The 14,810-nt window shown below is 43.5% G+C and overlaps 2 protein-coding genes, 12 non-coding genes and 1 pseudogene across 14 annotated transcripts; 5 read left to right on the plus strand and 10 right to left on the minus strand.

Moving 5' to 3' along the window:
• Positions 1-198: 198 nt before the first annotated feature.
• LOC148160705 (uncharacterized) lies at positions 199-2,608 on the plus strand (annotated as a pseudogene).
• A 1,010-nt stretch (positions 2,609-3,618) lies between these two features.
• Positions 3,619-3,690, plus strand: trnad-guc (transfer RNA aspartic acid (anticodon GUC)). Its single transcript has one exon. It is a non-coding gene; the product is annotated as a tRNA-Asp (tRNA).
• Positions 3,691-3,821: 131 nt separating this feature from the next.
• trnag-gcc (transfer RNA glycine (anticodon GCC)) lies at positions 3,822-3,892 on the minus strand. The gene has a single exon. It is a non-coding gene; the product is annotated as a tRNA-Gly (tRNA).
• A 355-nt stretch (positions 3,893-4,247) lies between these two features.
• On the minus strand, positions 4,248-4,318 carry trnag-gcc (transfer RNA glycine (anticodon GCC)). The gene has a single exon. It is a non-coding gene; the product is annotated as a tRNA-Gly (tRNA).
• A 121-nt stretch (positions 4,319-4,439) lies between these two features.
• On the minus strand, positions 4,440-7,222 carry LOC106907321 (uncharacterized). Its single transcript, XM_088012915.1, has 3 exons — positions 6,665-7,222; positions 5,233-6,362; positions 4,440-5,136 (listed from the first exon to the last, which is right to left on the minus strand). Exons 1-3 carry the CDS (start codon positions 7,210-7,212, stop codon positions 4,484-4,486), a joined length of 2,331 nt encoding a protein of 776 aa, XP_087869041.1. The 5' UTR covers positions 7,213-7,222; the 3' UTR covers positions 4,440-4,483.
• Positions 7,223-8,192: 970 nt separating this feature from the next.
• Positions 8,193-9,972, minus strand: LOC148160709 (uncharacterized). The gene is made up of 5 exons (XM_088013015.1): positions 9,288-9,972; positions 9,099-9,161; positions 8,943-8,999; positions 8,390-8,827; positions 8,193-8,291 (listed from the first exon to the last, which is right to left on the minus strand). Exons 1-4 carry the CDS (start codon positions 9,970-9,972, stop codon positions 8,772-8,774), a joined length of 861 nt encoding a protein of 286 aa, XP_087869141.1. The 3' UTR covers positions 8,193-8,291; positions 8,390-8,771.
• Positions 9,973-11,148: 1,176 nt separating this feature from the next.
• On the minus strand, positions 11,149-11,219 carry trnag-gcc (transfer RNA glycine (anticodon GCC)). Its single transcript has one exon. It is a non-coding gene; the product is annotated as a tRNA-Gly (tRNA).
• A 280-nt stretch (positions 11,220-11,499) lies between these two features.
• trnad-guc (transfer RNA aspartic acid (anticodon GUC)) lies at positions 11,500-11,571 on the plus strand. Its single transcript has one exon. It is a non-coding gene; the product is annotated as a tRNA-Asp (tRNA).
• An 83-nt stretch (positions 11,572-11,654) lies between these two features.
• trnag-gcc (transfer RNA glycine (anticodon GCC)) lies at positions 11,655-11,725 on the minus strand. Its single transcript has one exon. It is a non-coding gene; the product is annotated as a tRNA-Gly (tRNA).
• A 514-nt stretch (positions 11,726-12,239) lies between these two features.
• On the plus strand, positions 12,240-12,311 carry trnad-guc (transfer RNA aspartic acid (anticodon GUC)). Its single transcript has one exon. It is a non-coding gene; the product is annotated as a tRNA-Asp (tRNA).
• A 380-nt stretch (positions 12,312-12,691) lies between these two features.
• On the minus strand, positions 12,692-12,762 carry trnag-gcc (transfer RNA glycine (anticodon GCC)). Its single transcript has one exon. It is a non-coding gene; the product is annotated as a tRNA-Gly (tRNA).
• Positions 12,763-12,871: 109 nt separating this feature from the next.
• trnad-guc (transfer RNA aspartic acid (anticodon GUC)) lies at positions 12,872-12,943 on the plus strand. The gene has a single exon. It is a non-coding gene; the product is annotated as a tRNA-Asp (tRNA).
• Positions 12,944-13,227: 284 nt separating this feature from the next.
• trnag-gcc (transfer RNA glycine (anticodon GCC)) lies at positions 13,228-13,298 on the minus strand. The gene has a single exon. It is a non-coding gene; the product is annotated as a tRNA-Gly (tRNA).
• Positions 13,299-13,384: 86 nt separating this feature from the next.
• On the minus strand, positions 13,385-13,457 carry trnak-cuu (transfer RNA lysine (anticodon CUU)). The gene has a single exon. It is a non-coding gene; the product is annotated as a tRNA-Lys (tRNA).
• An 858-nt stretch (positions 13,458-14,315) lies between these two features.
• trnam-cau (transfer RNA methionine (anticodon CAU)) lies at positions 14,316-14,388 on the minus strand. Its single transcript has one exon. It is a non-coding gene; the product is annotated as a tRNA-Met (tRNA).
• Between the last annotated feature and the right edge of the window lie 422 nt (positions 14,389-14,810).

Genomic DNA, 14,810 nt, shown 5'->3' on the forward strand with positions numbered 1-14,810 from the left:
CCACCTAACCTTTGTGAAATATGCTGTCAGTTTTAAAGAAATTAAAGATGCCCAGGACTATGAAGCTAGCAGAGACAATATTACAGTAGCCTCTTCTGAAGATGACCAGCTGGTTGGTTTTGGCTCTCGGGCCAAGAGCACTTGGAAGGAAATTTGGGACGGAAGAGAAGATGGTTATGCTGCCTTCCTGGGACCAGGATGAAGAAGCTGCACCAGTACCTGCTCAAGAGACAACAATCCTCCTTCAGTCAAACCAACACACCATCCAGTGAACCAGATAAATCTCTGGGTGAGCAACTATGAATGTTGCATTAAAAATGTTAGGATGATAGGGCAAATACTGCCTTAATTTTTTTATTTTAATGCAATATTAAATATCTGTTTGTTGCAAAGGTAACACTATCTGGATACTAGTCACAACTTCCTTATCTGTTATCTTAAAATTATAATGAAACCACAGAAAAATAACAGAATGATAACACTTCTTTTCAGATTCTAGTCCAAGTGCAGCTTCAACCTCTGCACAGAGTCCTTTCCTTTGCAGACAGTGCTGAAGACGGTAAGAGCAGATTGCATCCAAAAAACGATTTATTTTTTTTACTCTGAGTAGTTTGATTTATTAAAAGCATTTCCACACTGTCTTTCAAATATTTTGTAAATAATGTGGCTACTATTTGGAACACATTCTACAAATTTGTAATTTGTTTATTTTTGCATTATTGGGAACCTAATTCCATGTGTTTTCATATTTTTATGACAGCTTCCTCAGCTAGCCACCCTTTGATGTGCCCTTGCTTCAACATGACCATGACATGAACAGCTGGAACTGTTCTCAGCATCAGAAATTGTGGATGAGGACAGAGCTGCAAGATCTTGGCCTGTGACCTGGGTCTCGTCCTGTGTGAAATGTTGGAAATGCAATTTCCCTCTGGCGTCAGCTTCCGCAGCCTGAGCTCATAGACACAGTGGCTGAACTCCTGTTTGAGCTTCACCCATTCTTTATTTGGAAACCTGAAAATTAAATCATGTCAAGGCTGAAAAATAACTAGAACCTCCCACATCTTCATGGATGTCCTCAACCACAAGTTGTTTCCGCTGGTGTGGGCCGACCTCAGGTGATTGTTGGGACTAGTGGGCAAATTACATCTTGTCCTCTAGACTTTGCTGTTAGACTTGTCAGAAGACCTGATTTGCTGACAGTCCTCGTTGGCTGGAGAAGCTGCCCAGAAGATTCACCAACCTCCTGCCTGCATTTCTTACTTACAAGAAGGCCATCTGTAAATCAGTCATGGATGAACTCAGACGCACTAGAAAATCACCTGCAGATATGGCCAAGCAAGTGAATGAGCTCATGCATCTCAAACATGAACGAGCTCATTTAGCTTATCTACAGGCCACTGAGAGCGTCTGGGATGCAGAGGCTGGGGTACAGGGACAGAGGACCATTGGGTAGTTCGTCAGGAAAAGCCACACGCCATATCCATTCAGCTCCTACGAAGATCCAAATGACTGGTGTGGTATCTCTGTGGCTGCCTTCTACCTCACAGACTGTTTGCTAGAGGAGTACAGACCTCAAGAGCCAGCTTCGTCAAGACTCCTCCAAGGGTCTTCAGGTCTGATCACACAAGGAAAGGTCACTCTAGCATCTGGACCCATGTCCAGCTATGCAATTATGAAGGAACACTGGTTAATCGTCTCCTGATATGTGAGAGATCCTTGGAACCAATGTACTAAGGAATGGCCAAGAGGTATGATGACACTGGAGAAGGCAGGTATTCACTGGGTGGAAAGGTACAAACAGCCATCTACTGCTTTTCAAACTGCAACAAATTCTGCTGTGGTTCACATGTGAGACACACACAGAAATTTTTTTTTTTTTTAGGGATTGCTATGATTCTTTCAAGGTCACAGACTGCATCTCTGGTGAGTCTTTAAACTGGGATGCCTGGAAAACAACCCCTTCCATTGTAGCTGCGGCTACTTCAGGACCCCTGACTAATACTTGTACCTCAAGGTCGTGCTATAATCCAAACATTGTAGTGAAGCTGGACTTGTTCCACTGTTTGCAGAGCTTTTCAAGGGAGTGCACAATGGAACATCACCTTCTTCTCAGCACTTTCTGCCAGCTCCTCTCTGCCGCTTTCTCTGTGGTGGATCAGGAGGATCTGAAGAAGCTCAAGGAGGCCCATGTATCCTGTGGTATTGTGCCACCCAATCCAACCAAGCAACATATCTGGGAGCACTGCAGGACCAAAATACCACTGCCCATAGAGCCACTAGACAGAGTGGAGAGAGTTATGAAACATTTTCACCTGGTCAAGGGTCCCAGCGACCATCAGATTAATTGAAATTCCATTTTACAAAGCTGCCGAGATCGATAAACGCAGGTATGCCGCTCAGACGTTGAGTGACAGTTGGATATTTTATTAATGTTGACATATCTGACCAAAGGTCTCCATCTGGATTCCGGTGCGAGGTACATCACAGCAGGAGAGTTGCCATTTCCATCAGGCCCAGTGGGTAACTGGAAATGTGGTCTCCACTAAGCTGTTCCAAGCAAAAGGGATGACAGGAGTAGTATGTTGGAACTACTAAAGACAGGTGCACATAAACCTTCATTAAAAACTGGCATCAAAGACATTACCAGTCTAAAGGGTCCAAGATAATGTAGTGCTGACCACTCTGGAGAAAACAGGCTCAAACTTTCCTGTCAGAGTTTTCTCACTAACTGCCTAACCAAAGCTAACTAAAACTCACCCCTAGTCTTCATGTGGCTTCCGGCGGGTCCTTATGCACCTTAAACCAATGGGCATGAAGAGCAACCTGCAAGCAGGCGACCCCACAAAATCCCACGGACGTACTCCCGAGACAGCTGTCCAAAGACAACTGACACTAACCAGTCCCCACAACACTAGCAAAAGAAAAAAACTGACACAACCTAAAAAGGATGTGCCACTACAGCCTAACTGAGAAAACTCCCCACAAAGGAAACTTCTCCTAAAGTGGCAACACATACTTTACCTTGAGGCCCAAACAGAGTAGCCCGAAGAACAGATTCTCCCCTAATTCCAGCAAAACAATTTACTTAAACATAACCAAAACAAATCCAACAAAATACAAGAAGTGCTTGCTAAGGGCAAAGCATAAGCAGCTACTTGGTGTGAGGAGCTGCCAGGTTTTAATAGATTGGGAACATTGGCCCAGGTGCTCCCAGTCAAGACCTAACTGCAAGCCACACCCAATTTACCTGAGAAACAAAGATAGCTAATCACGGAATGAGAGGGGTCGTCACAACATTAAGTCACGTTTGTGTTCCTGGAAAACTGTTGACCTAATCACCATGATCATGGGTCAGAAGAAAGATAAGTTGCTCTGACATGCTTTAAGTACAAAAAACTTTTCACTGGAGAGTGTGGCCATGGGGGCAGGGCAAAGCCAGATTTCACAACTTTGCCATCCATTTAGCAATGTCAAGCAGTTGCCAAACGTTGCCAAACGCTGGGCAAAACCTGATAATGCAGAGCAGTAGAAAATCTCACTCAAACAGAAAAATTCATATACCACACTGAGGGTCGGTATTAGGGCACGATGACACCTCTTGACAAAATGTCTGATGTCTCCTCGTTAGTATAGTGGTGAGTATCCCCGCCTGTCACGCGGGAGACCGGGGTTCAATTCCCCGACGGGGAGAATATAGTTTTTTATTCTGCAACATAAACCCTGTGCTTGGGTGTAGGGTCTGGTGGTAACTCCTCGTTAGTATAGTGGTGAGCATCCCCTCTTTATATTACACATCTCATACAAGTAAACAAAACAGTATCTGCATTGGCCGGGAATCGAACCCGGGCCTCCCGCGTGGCAGGCGAGAATTCTACCACTGAACCACCAATGCGTACAAAAGTTTGCTCTTACCCTCGTACACACACATACACACACACACATACTTGTCCTTCCACTGAACTGGGAACTTGGTATTGACTTCCATTCAGAAAACAATATATTTTGGTAACTCGCAACTCCAAAACCCACACGTAACCTCTATGTTGCCCCAGCTGGACCCGAAAACACCGGGTGTAGGGTCTGTTTACAGCTCCTCGTTAGTTTAGTGGTGAGTATCCCCGCCTGTCACGTGGGAGACCGGGGTTCAATTCCCCGACGGGGAGGATGTACTGTTTTCTTCTGCAAAACACAGTCGCTGCTCTTCCTGTTTATATTACACATCTCATACAAGTAAACAAAAAAGAGTCTGCATTGGCCGGGAATCGAACCCAGGCCTCCCACGTGGCAGGCGAGAATTCTACCACTGAACCACCAATGCTTACATAACTGTCCCCCTGCCCTGTGTGTGTGTGTGTGTATGTTCCTCTACGTTGCCTCAGCTGGACCCGAGAACACCGGGTGGAGGGTCCCTTCGCAGCTCCTCGTTAGTATAGACTCCTCGAAGGTCATGTTGGGTGTTGATAGTCCATCTGCAGCGTATGTGTCAAACCTTTTTAGAGCAGTAAAAGTACCTAACGGGCCCCTGCTGAAAGAAGAAGTGAACGGAGGAGCCAGAAGTCTCATAACGAGACTTAGGCTGTCCGCAAGAAAGACACCTTTTGGTTTGTTTCTTCTTCTGCTGCTGCTGCTCTGATTGTTGACTCTGCTTTTGTAAAATTCCCTCCACTATTTTTTCTAGGGATTCAGCTGTAATGGGTGTTGCTGAAGCGGGAGCAGGTGGGTTGAAGACATCGGGCTGGATGGTGGTCACACGAACATTAGCTGGCTGATCCTCAGTTAATGAGTGCCACAGTTCCTGTGTGTCCAGTAGTTTCTCAGGGCTTGTATTCATTGCAGAACTGGTGTTAAGGAGCTTTGCCACATGTTTCACATACCCAGAGATGTGTCGCTTAGTAGTTGGATGAAACATGCTGTTAGGATCCGTGGCAGCCTGATGAACAATCTGAGCATACTCCTGATCTACCACTTTCAGGATGTCTTTTTCCCCATGGTGTTTCTGAAGCAAGCCATCTATTGCCTCTTTCATTTGTGGGGTCCACCGTGTGTGGTCTAACACAAATACACGTCCACCTGTCTTTATAGGTCCAGTGCGGGCACTTCTTGGTGAGGACCTCAGAGGAAGAGGATGTGAAGTCTCTGAAACACAATGAAGTAAGTAAAAATTATCAGTCTAAGGTATAAATTCCAAAATTTAATGCAGAAATGTATATACATAGCACTGTGTTTGCTCACCTTTTGGAGAAATTTGGAAAATTTCACAAGAGGAAGGACTAGAGGCCGGTCGGGAGGCTGATCCCTCAGCAGGTGGAGGAACAGTTACAGATGGAGGTTTTATTTCCTCAGTGTTGGGTGATGGCAGAGGAAGCTTTGGATGAGGTCCTTCTCCTCTTTTCAGAGTCTTGTGCTTGTCCCAGTCAAGAGGTACTGGCCGACACCCTGGTTCTTTGTACTCAAGTCCAAATCTTTCTCCAGTGTCCCTGTTTGAGATGTGAAGTGCAGGGTACTTTTCCTGGCCAGTGATTCTTTCTGACGATGTATTTAACTCAGCTATCAAAGCTGGATCAAATACAGCAGGAAGGACAACTCCAGGCTGCTTCAGGTCCACCAGTCTCTGGTAGTTCCATCGCACAACTCCTGTCATGCCCTGTGCTTGGAACAGCTCAGTGGAGACCACATTTCCAGTTACCCACTGAGCCTGATGGAAATGGTAGCCCTCTTGCTGAGACGTACCTCGCACAGGAATCCAGATGGGGACCTTAGCTCCTTCTCCTGGCACATGGTTGAGCTGAAGCGTCCCACCATCTCTGTACATTATTCCCTCAGACAGCTCAGGGTCACTCAAGCATCCTCTGAGAATATGTATTCGCTGAATGCGCCACGTCTTCAGCATAGAGAACTTGAACAGAGGGACGTCGTTAGGATCCTTGACCAGGTGAAAATGCTTCATGACTCTCTCCACTCTGTCCAGCAGCTCTGTGGGCGGTGGTATTTTGGTCCTGCAGTGCTCCCGGATGTGTTGTTTTGTTGGATTGGGAGGCACAATACCACAGGACACATAGGCCTCCTTCAGCTTCTTTAAATCCTCCTGATCTACTACAGAGAAAGCAGCAGAGAGGAGCTGACAGAAAGTGCTGAAAAGAGGGTGATGTTCTGATGTGCACTCCCTTGAAAAGCGCTGCAAACAGTGGAACAAGTCCAGCTTCACAACAATGTTTGAATTGTAGCATGACCTTGAGGCACAGGTATTTGTTAGGGGTCCTGAAGTAGCTGCAGACACGATGGAAGGGGTTGTTCTCCAGGCATCCCAGTTTAAATGCTCACCAGGGATGGATTCTTCGATCTTGAAAGAAGCACAGCAATCCCTAAAAAATATATGAAAGGATCTTTAACAATCAACGGAAAAATTAGTGAATAATTTCCCTAAAAAGAAAGAGAGAAAGAAAGAAGAGATTTGGTCTGAATTTGATATCCTAAATCTTTTGTTTTCTCCACAAGATGGTAGCAGCAAGCATAAACATTACATATTTTTTTTAAATAGTCATGATTTTTAATTTGTAATATTTCAATTTTTGATGTTGTCTTTCTGTATGTGTCTCTCAGGTGAACCACAACAGAATTTGCTACACTTTGAAAAGCAGTGAAAGCAGTGGATGGCTGTTCGTACCTGTCCACCCAGTGGAAGCCTGCCTTCTCCACTCCAGCATCATCGTACCTCTTGGCCATCCCCTGGTACATTGGTTCCAAGGATTTTTCTCTCTCTGACTGAACCATGACCCAGGAGACAATTAACCAGTGTTCATTCATAACTGCGTAGCTGGACATGGTTCCAGATGCTAAAGTGACCTTTCGTGCCACCTTCCTGGTGTGATCGGACCTGAAGACCTGCCCAAATGTGCCTTGGAGGAGTCTTGACAAAGCTGGCTCTTGACGTCTGTACTCCTCTAGCAAACAGTCTGTGAGGTAGAAAGCAGACACAGAGATGCCACACCAGCCATTTGGATCCTCATAGGAGCTGAACGGATATGGTGTGTGGCTTTTTCTGAAGAACTGCCCAATGGTTCTCTGTCCCTGTACCCCAGCCTCTGCATCCCAGACGCTCTCAATGGCCTGTAGATAAGCTAAATGAGCTCGTTCATGTTTGAGATGCATGAGCTCATTCACTTGCTTGGCCATATCTGCAGGTGATTTTCTAGTGCGTCTGAGTTCATCCATGACTGATTTACAGATGGCCTTCTTGTAAGTGAGAAATGCAGGCAGGAGGTTGGTGAATCTTCTGGGCAGCTTCTCCAGCCAACGAGGACTGTCAGCAAATCAGGTCTTCTGACAAGACTAACAGCAAAGTCTAGAGGACAGGATGTAATATTGCCCACCAGTCCCAACAATCACCCGAGGTCGGCCCACACCAGCAGAAACAACTTGTGGTCGAGGACATCCATGAAGACATGGTAGGTTGTAGTTGTTTTTCAGCCTTGACATGATTTAATTTTCAGGTTTCCAAATAAAGAATGGGTGAAGCTGAAAAAAGTTGGGCGACGGGAGCTCAGCCACTGTGTCTATGAGCTCAGGCTGCGGAGGATGACGCCAGAGGGAAATTGCATTTCCAACATTTCTCACAGGACGAGACCCAGGTCACAGGCCAAGATCTTGCAGCTCTGTCCTCATCCACAGTCTCTGATGCTGAGAACAGTTCCAGCTGTTCATGTCATGGTCATGTTGAAGCAAGGGCACATCAAAGGGTGGCTAGCTGAGGAAGCTGTCATAAAAATATGAAAACACATGGAATTAGGTTCCCAATAATGCAAAAATTAAAAACTAAATTACAAATTTGTAAAATGTGTTCCAAATAGTAGCCACATTATTTACAAAATATTTGAAAGAGTGTGGAAATGCTTTTATTAAATCAAACTACTCAGAGTAAAAAAAATAAATCATTTTTTGGATGCAATCTGTTCTTACCGTCAGATTAATACCGTCAGATTGGAAAGGAAAAGTCCTTTCCTTTTCTGCAAAGGAAAGGACTCTGTGCAGAGGTTGAAGCAGCACTTGGACTGGAATCTGAAAAGAAGTGTTTTCATTTTGTCATTTCTCTGTGGCTTCATTATAATTTTAAGATAACAGATAAAGTAGTTGTGAATAGTATCCAGATAGTGGTACCTATGCAACAAACAGATCTTTAAAGATGAGTTGAAACTAACCTTTAACCTCTGATTCTTTTGCACTTGTTGTTTCCTTCACCATAAATGACAGCTGTGATGGAAGGGCCACAGGCATCTTTTGTGTGATTGCCAGGACTGTAAATAGTCAGAAGAAAGTAAAAATAAAGTTTATTGCCTAAAGATATTTAAAAGTATAAGATTTCTATTCAAGAATATAATTTAAAACCCTTTACTGTCAGCTGTTGAGGATTCCGGTTCACCTGATGCGTCAGAAGGCCTGGATACCGTTGCAGTTGGTCCTAAATGAAGAGAATATATCAGTCACTGTGTAAATCACAACTGAACTCAACAGATGGCATTGGTGAAAACTCCAAAAGTTGTACTTTTATTCCTTCTGCTTATCAGACTTCTAAAAATATTTAGAAGGTAATTTCCAAATGTGGGAAACAAAACAGACTACAAATTGAACACTTGACTGTTATCTTTAGCAGGAGGAACAACAGCACTTAAATAAACATGCTGTTAGTAACAAATATTGCAAAATAAATAAATAAATAAATAAAAAAAGGTAAGCATGCAGAATTGAAATATATACTCACCAGCATCTCCATCAATTCATAGTCCTTTGACATGCAGAGTAACAGTCGCAAACAGCGATATTGTAACAGGAACTTGACCGGAACGTGGCCAGAACACAAGAACATGGTCAAGGCTCAGGGTTGGAGGGTTATTCATCGTATTAGAGAATAATACTCCAGTTCTGAAACCTCCGATTTTAAGAAAAACCTGTCTTTGCTCTTGAAGATGCTTTTGACACGGGGGTTCTCTCTGTGTCCGCTGACCCTGACACTGTGTACACAGAGACAAATGTGTGAGAGAAACTAAGTGCAAGCAGAACATATTTTAGAATTTCAGCAATCAAAACCATAGTCTGTTTACTGCTCAAGATTTTAGAGGGTGAGGTGTTTAGCATTGCAGCCTCCAATCCTTCGTCCTCCTCCATCACTATAAGAGACAAAAAATTAATTTTATACAAAAATTAAGGATCAATCTGGGTGGAATATTTAATTTTTAAGGCAATATTTGCCCTGTCATCTTAACACTTTTAATACACTATTCTTAACTGCTCACCCAGACATTTATCTGGTTCACTGGATGGTGTGTTGGTTTGACTGGAGGAGGACTGTTGTCTCTTGAGCAGGTACTGCTGCAGCTTCTGCATCCTGGTCCCATGAAGGCAGCTCTTCTTCAGTATGAAGTCAGCATAACCATCTTCTCTTCCGTCCCAAATTTCCTTCCAAGTGCTCTTGGCCCGAGAGCCAAAACCAACCAGCTGGTCATCTTTAGAAGAGGCTACTGTAATATTGTCTCTGCTGGCTTCATAGTCCAGGGCATCTTTAATCTCTTTAAAACTGAGAGCATATTTCACAAAGGTTAGGTGGTTTACTTTGCTAAGGCTCTCAGTGATGCAGATTCCAGCTTCCTCCTGCTTCTGAAGGTTTCTGATGAGGTACAAAGTGTAACCTGCATCATTTTCCAAGAGCCATCGGAAACACTTCCCTTTATACTTTCCAAATTGGAGGCTGTAATCTCCCAGGACCTCTGACACGTCTGTGACATCCCCTCCTCTTTCCCGGACCACAGTCAAAGCATTCTGCCGCACAACATCCTCTCTCTTAGGCTCAGACTTGTCCCACAGACTGGGATTATTTTTTATCTTCTTTGCCTCAGGAGAGGGATCCTGAAGAAGGAAGCCAAGAGGTCCCTTGCGGAAAACCACACTGAGTCTCCCTGGATAAAAAATGGTCTTCTGCATTTTGACCTGGTGTGGAGCAAAAAAGGATGGATCAGGTATTAAACAAAATACTTTAAAACCTTTGAATGTTATGATTAATACATTAGAGCTAATCAATGTAGAACAGTAAATTTTAATTAAATTCCATTTTTATATAAAATATAAATAAAACAAGGTTTTGTTGTGGAAAAAAAATATTTTATCTAGAGTCTGGAAAAGGCCTAATTAGAAATGTATTAAAACAAATACACCCAAAGTCAGGAGGGACAAAAGATATAATTTTTTATCTATGTTTTTATTTACTTCTACTGTAATCAGATCTCCATTTACGAGTATAATCTGATTTAAAAGAGACGTGTTTGATCATCTCACAAAATAAATTGACAGATTGAAATGGAATACATGATTTAGTAAAAATGCTGACTTTATCATCATCATACATGTTTGACATGATACGATAGTCCAACATACTGTACATACAGTAGCAATGACAATAGTTGCGGTTTGTTAGGCAGTGCCATAATATTTAAGACATCAGAATGATTTTAATTCAGCTTCAGTGTCAGGCACCGACACGTACACCAAATATAACATTAAATCAGAAGACGAATTATAAAACTAGATAACGCCAGACACCGTAGTAGTCTGAAGTAACGCTCCCGCTAGATGTAATACATTCGGCCGAAAAGACGCGATCATGACGAAAAACATGTTTTATATCCATCGGCATCACTTACCTAATAAAATGAAGAAGGATGGATGTGAAGATATCGCTTTTCTTTGATATTTTTCCTCTTCTCCACGTAACGCCGGAGAAAAATCTCAGTCGAAAAGCCGGAAAGTTGTCTTCTTCTGAATCCAAGCAAGGAGAGGGCTGTGTCACTCCCGGACATAAGATTGGACAGCGCCACCATGGCGTAGTGGTCAAAAATATATTGCATCCGTAGTGGTTTAGGACTACCATTGGAAATGAATGGGAAACGGTTTAGGGCCGTTTAGCTAAACAATTCTCAGCTGCCGCGTGGGAGACCGGGGTTCAATTCCCCGACGGGGAAAATACAGCTTTTTTTTTTTTTTTTTTCCTGCAACATACACCCTATGCTTGGGTGTAGGGTCTGGTGGTGACTCCTCGTTAGTATAGTGATGACTATCCCCTTTTTATATAAGACATCTCATACAAGTAAACAAAAAACAGAGTGCATTGGCCGGGAATCGAACCCGGGCCTCCCGCGTGGCAGGCGAGAATTCTACCACTGAACCACCAATGCTTACAGAAATTTGCTCCTACCCTCACACACACATGCACACACACGTTCTTCCACTGAACTGGGGACTTGGTATTGACTTCCAAACGTTTCGGTTACTGCATTCATGCCTACCCATAACCAAGGGGATCCACTATATTAGGACTGGGCTTTGGTCTCTATGACGCCCATCACTCTTCAGAAAACAATGTATTGTGGTAACTAGCAACTCCAAAACCCACACATAACCTCTAGGTTGCCTCAGTTGGACCCGAGAACACCGGGTGTAGGGTCTCTTCGCAGCTCCTCGTTAGTATAGTGGTGAGTATCCCCGCCTGTCACGCGGGAGACCGGGGTTCAATTCCCCGACGGGGAGGATGTACTGTTTTCTTCTGCAACATACAGTTGCTGCTCTTCATTTTATAAAAGACCCCTCATACAAGTCAGCAAAAAAGGGTCTGCATTGGCCGGGAATCGAACCCGGGCCTCCCGCGTGGCAGGCGAGAATTCTACCACTGAACCACCAATGCCTAGCTGAGTGTTTTTCTTCTCCCTCTCACACAGACACATTCATCCTTGTACTGCCACCAAGAAGAGCTTCTTGTCAACTGTCTTTAATTTTTCTTACTGAATCCAAGCCTAACCCAGATATTTTCTCTAATCCTGACTATTACTGGTCTCGATTGTGGTAGGAGTTATTCCCTCCATCATTGGGTGCTGCTTTATTTCACTTCACCTGCATATCCTACTGGTATGCAGGATATGCTGTAGTAGGTCACCAGTGCATGGTGGCCTTGCCTCTGGCACACTTAGAAATGTGTAGGAATTGTTTGAGAAAGCTAAAAGGTGGCAGTGCTGGATATCCTACAATCATAAAATGGGTGGAGTCCAGCTCAACTGCAAGGACTGGCCAGAAGAAGACTCTTATGGTGAATTAAACAGGAAGGCCACCATTTTGGGTGAAAGCACAACTTTTCGCAACGTCTCACACTCACCTCAGTTTGCCTATCTTAAAAACAGTGGGGGTGATAGATTGACATCATCTCCTCGTTAGTATAGTGGTGAGTATCCCCGCCTGTCACGCGGGAGACCGGGGTTCGATTCCCTGACGGGGAGTGTATATCCTTTTTTTTTTTCCTGCCCCATACCTCTCATGCTATTCTTTTCTCTTTTTTTCATAGCTATAGGACTTTTCCCAAGGCTGGAAAGTAACAGTTAGGTGGCGGGGGAGGGTTGCAGTACAATTAGAGTTCTTTAAATCAGTGAGGGGGGGGCTACTGGCTGAGACGTGTAAAGTGACGAGACAGGATGACTGTCTGATCACAGCCACCATGAATCTCCCACAACCTGAGACTTGTGTGGAATGGGCCAGATTAAAAAGGGCCTGTGGCAAACACATGACAGCTTGTCACGGGGGAGACCAGGGTTTGATTCCCCACAGGGAAGAACAAATAGTTTTACAAAATATTACATCAGTTCCGATAAATAAAAGAGCTTGCATTGGCCGGGAATCGAACCCGGGCCTCCCGCGTGGCAGGCGAGAATTCTACCACTGAACCACCAATGCTGACATATAAGGAAATGCCGCCACAGGCAGACAAACATGCAGATAGACATGCGTGAGCCGCAGTAGTTCAGGAGTTTTTTAACAGGCGTGGCCCACAGCCAACATCATCTCCTCGTTAGTATAGTGGTGAGTATCCCCGCCTGTCACGCGGGAGACCGGGGTTCGATTCCCCGACGGGGAGTAATACTTGTTTTTGTTTCCTTTTTAGTTATGGAAGGTTATTTACTCACCATTTTAGCACAATGAATACCAGCAAGACAGACTTGTGGGGAAAACATTTGGTTCAAAATTATTGTTCACAGGCGCAGCATTAACAACTTGATGCTAGTTTGAAGCTGCTGTTGAGCATGAGAGAGTAGCTTAATTAGGATTTTGAAACTGCTTTGACTTATTTCACAAGCACTGAATTTTTTAGCAAAATTTTGAGAAAAAGGTACAAAATTTGGGCGTAAATGAAAAGTATGTTGCATTGGCCGGGAATCGAACCCGGGCCTCCCGCGTGGCAGGCGAGAATTCTACCACTGAACCACCAATGCGTACAGGATAGAAAAGTCCTGTAAGCAATGTGATACACCAACGACTCCATCTGTGAAAGCATTGTGGGCAGGAAAAAAGAAGTATGCGCCCAACGTGAGGCTCGAACCCACGACCCTGAGATTAAGAGTCTCATGCTCTACCGACTGAGCTAGCCGGGCTAATGTCTGCAGTCTGTGAATGTCTTTTGAAAAACATCTCAGCGAAGCAACATTCAAAACATTTCATTTTATCAGTGCAAGTAAAATCAGAAAGTTCCCACAGTGTATATGCCAGAGAATAAGTTTGTAAGTCACAAAATTATGTTGTTCACCTTATTTCTCGATGAAACTATGACTCAGATCTACACATGCTAGCTTGTATTGATGTCTATGGGAATTAGCATTGGCATGATAGCGGTCCAAGCTAGTAGTTTCTCATAAGTTTCCATGAGGGTGGTTGGTGTAATGCTAATGGTAACATCCAGTACAATTGTGTGGACTTTTTGTGTAAAAAATTAAACAGTTAAGCATGCTAGAAGCTCAATTAAATGTTTTGAATGAGATTCCTTTTTTCTTGACATTATTTGATATATGCAGTGTTGTGAGACTCATGTATAATTAGGTACTGAGTACCTTGCTGTTAATTATTATCTTACTGATTGAATGTTTTTCAGCTTTTCCTTTTGACTGAAAAGCTGCTGCATTGTGCCTGCAAGTATTGTGCATGTTTTTTGTATAAATTAAGAGAATTTATTTCCAGATAATTTTTCCAGATGACGTAGTCGCATTTATACCTAAAGCGAAAAATTAATAGCCAATCCAGCTGACCGGCAGTGATCGGCGATCGCCAGTGATCAGCCCTCATGTGTGATCGGAAGCGGAATCAGTAGCAAAACAACCTGATCGGAGCACCGTAACAGATGTAATTGTATGTCTTTAAGTGACAATCAGTAGATAAAGCCCGTAGATAATTAAAATATAAAAATTTTGAAATTATATCAAACTCCAAAATAAAACTAGGAAAAACGGTTAAAAACATGCCCCGTGTGAGGCTCGAACTCACGACCTTCAGATTATGAGACTGACGCGCTGCCTACTGCGCCAACGAGGCCTGAAACAGACTCAAAATATATCCCTTTTTGATCGCAGCAGTACGTCTTAAGGTAGATCTATGTAATATTCATAGCCCAATATGACACAGAGACAGCCTGAATACACTTCACAATCGTTAACAAACACGCCCACAAAAAGGAAACTTGGACCTATAAATTATTTTAATTTAATGCAGTTCACCTTTCTGTCCACCAGATGGCAGCAAGGCACTGCTGGATGTAAAATCAAGGCCTACTCGCAAGTGTAACCCACAAATTGTATATACATTTAACTTAAGCACGTTCTTAATATGTCTATATCACCTACACATTTGAAATTAAGTAAATGTTTCTTACCTTTGCACTTGTCCACGTTTTCTCATGTTTTTTCCTTTAACTTCGGGCCTCAAGCCTTCCGTCCCGTCTACGAAGGCATGTCCTT

This window comes from Poecilia mexicana, unplaced genomic scaffold, assembly GCF_051168715.1.
Source record: "Poecilia mexicana isolate PSO_F unplaced genomic scaffold, ASM5116871v1 scaffold_2, whole genome shotgun sequence".
Classification (NCBI taxonomy): domain Eukaryota; kingdom Metazoa; phylum Chordata; class Actinopteri; order Cyprinodontiformes; family Poeciliidae; genus Poecilia; species Poecilia mexicana.

What these genes read in the sequence shown, in the direction of transcription:
- LOC106907321 (XM_088012915.1), bottom strand. Translation starts at nt 7,212, where the DNA reads ATGGATGAACTCAGACGCACTAGAAAATCACCTGCAGATATGGCCAAG. An exon ending in GGCTTCCACTGGGTGGACAG is followed by an intron (nt 6,363 to 6,664) that starts GTACGAACAGCC and finishes TATATTTTTTAG; the next exon opens with GGATTGCTGTGCTTCTTTCA. An exon ending in TTTCCAAATTTCTCCAAAAG is followed by an intron (nt 5,137 to 5,232) that starts GTGAGCAAACAC and finishes ATTGTGTTTCAG; the next exon opens with AGACTTCACATCCTCTTCCT.
- LOC148160709 (XM_088013015.1), bottom strand. Translation starts at nt 9,972, where the DNA reads ATGCAGAAGACCATTTTTTATCCAGGGAGACTCAGTGTGGTTTTCCGC. An exon ending in TGAACCAGATAAATGTCTGG is followed by an intron (nt 9,162 to 9,287) that starts GTGAGCAGTTAA and finishes TGTCTCTTATAG; the next exon opens with TGATGGAGGAGGACGAAGGA. An exon ending in ATCTTCAAGAGCAAAGACAG is followed by an intron (nt 8,828 to 8,942) that starts GTTTTTCTTAAA and finishes GTTCCGGTCAAG; the next exon opens with TTCCTGTTACAATATCGCTG.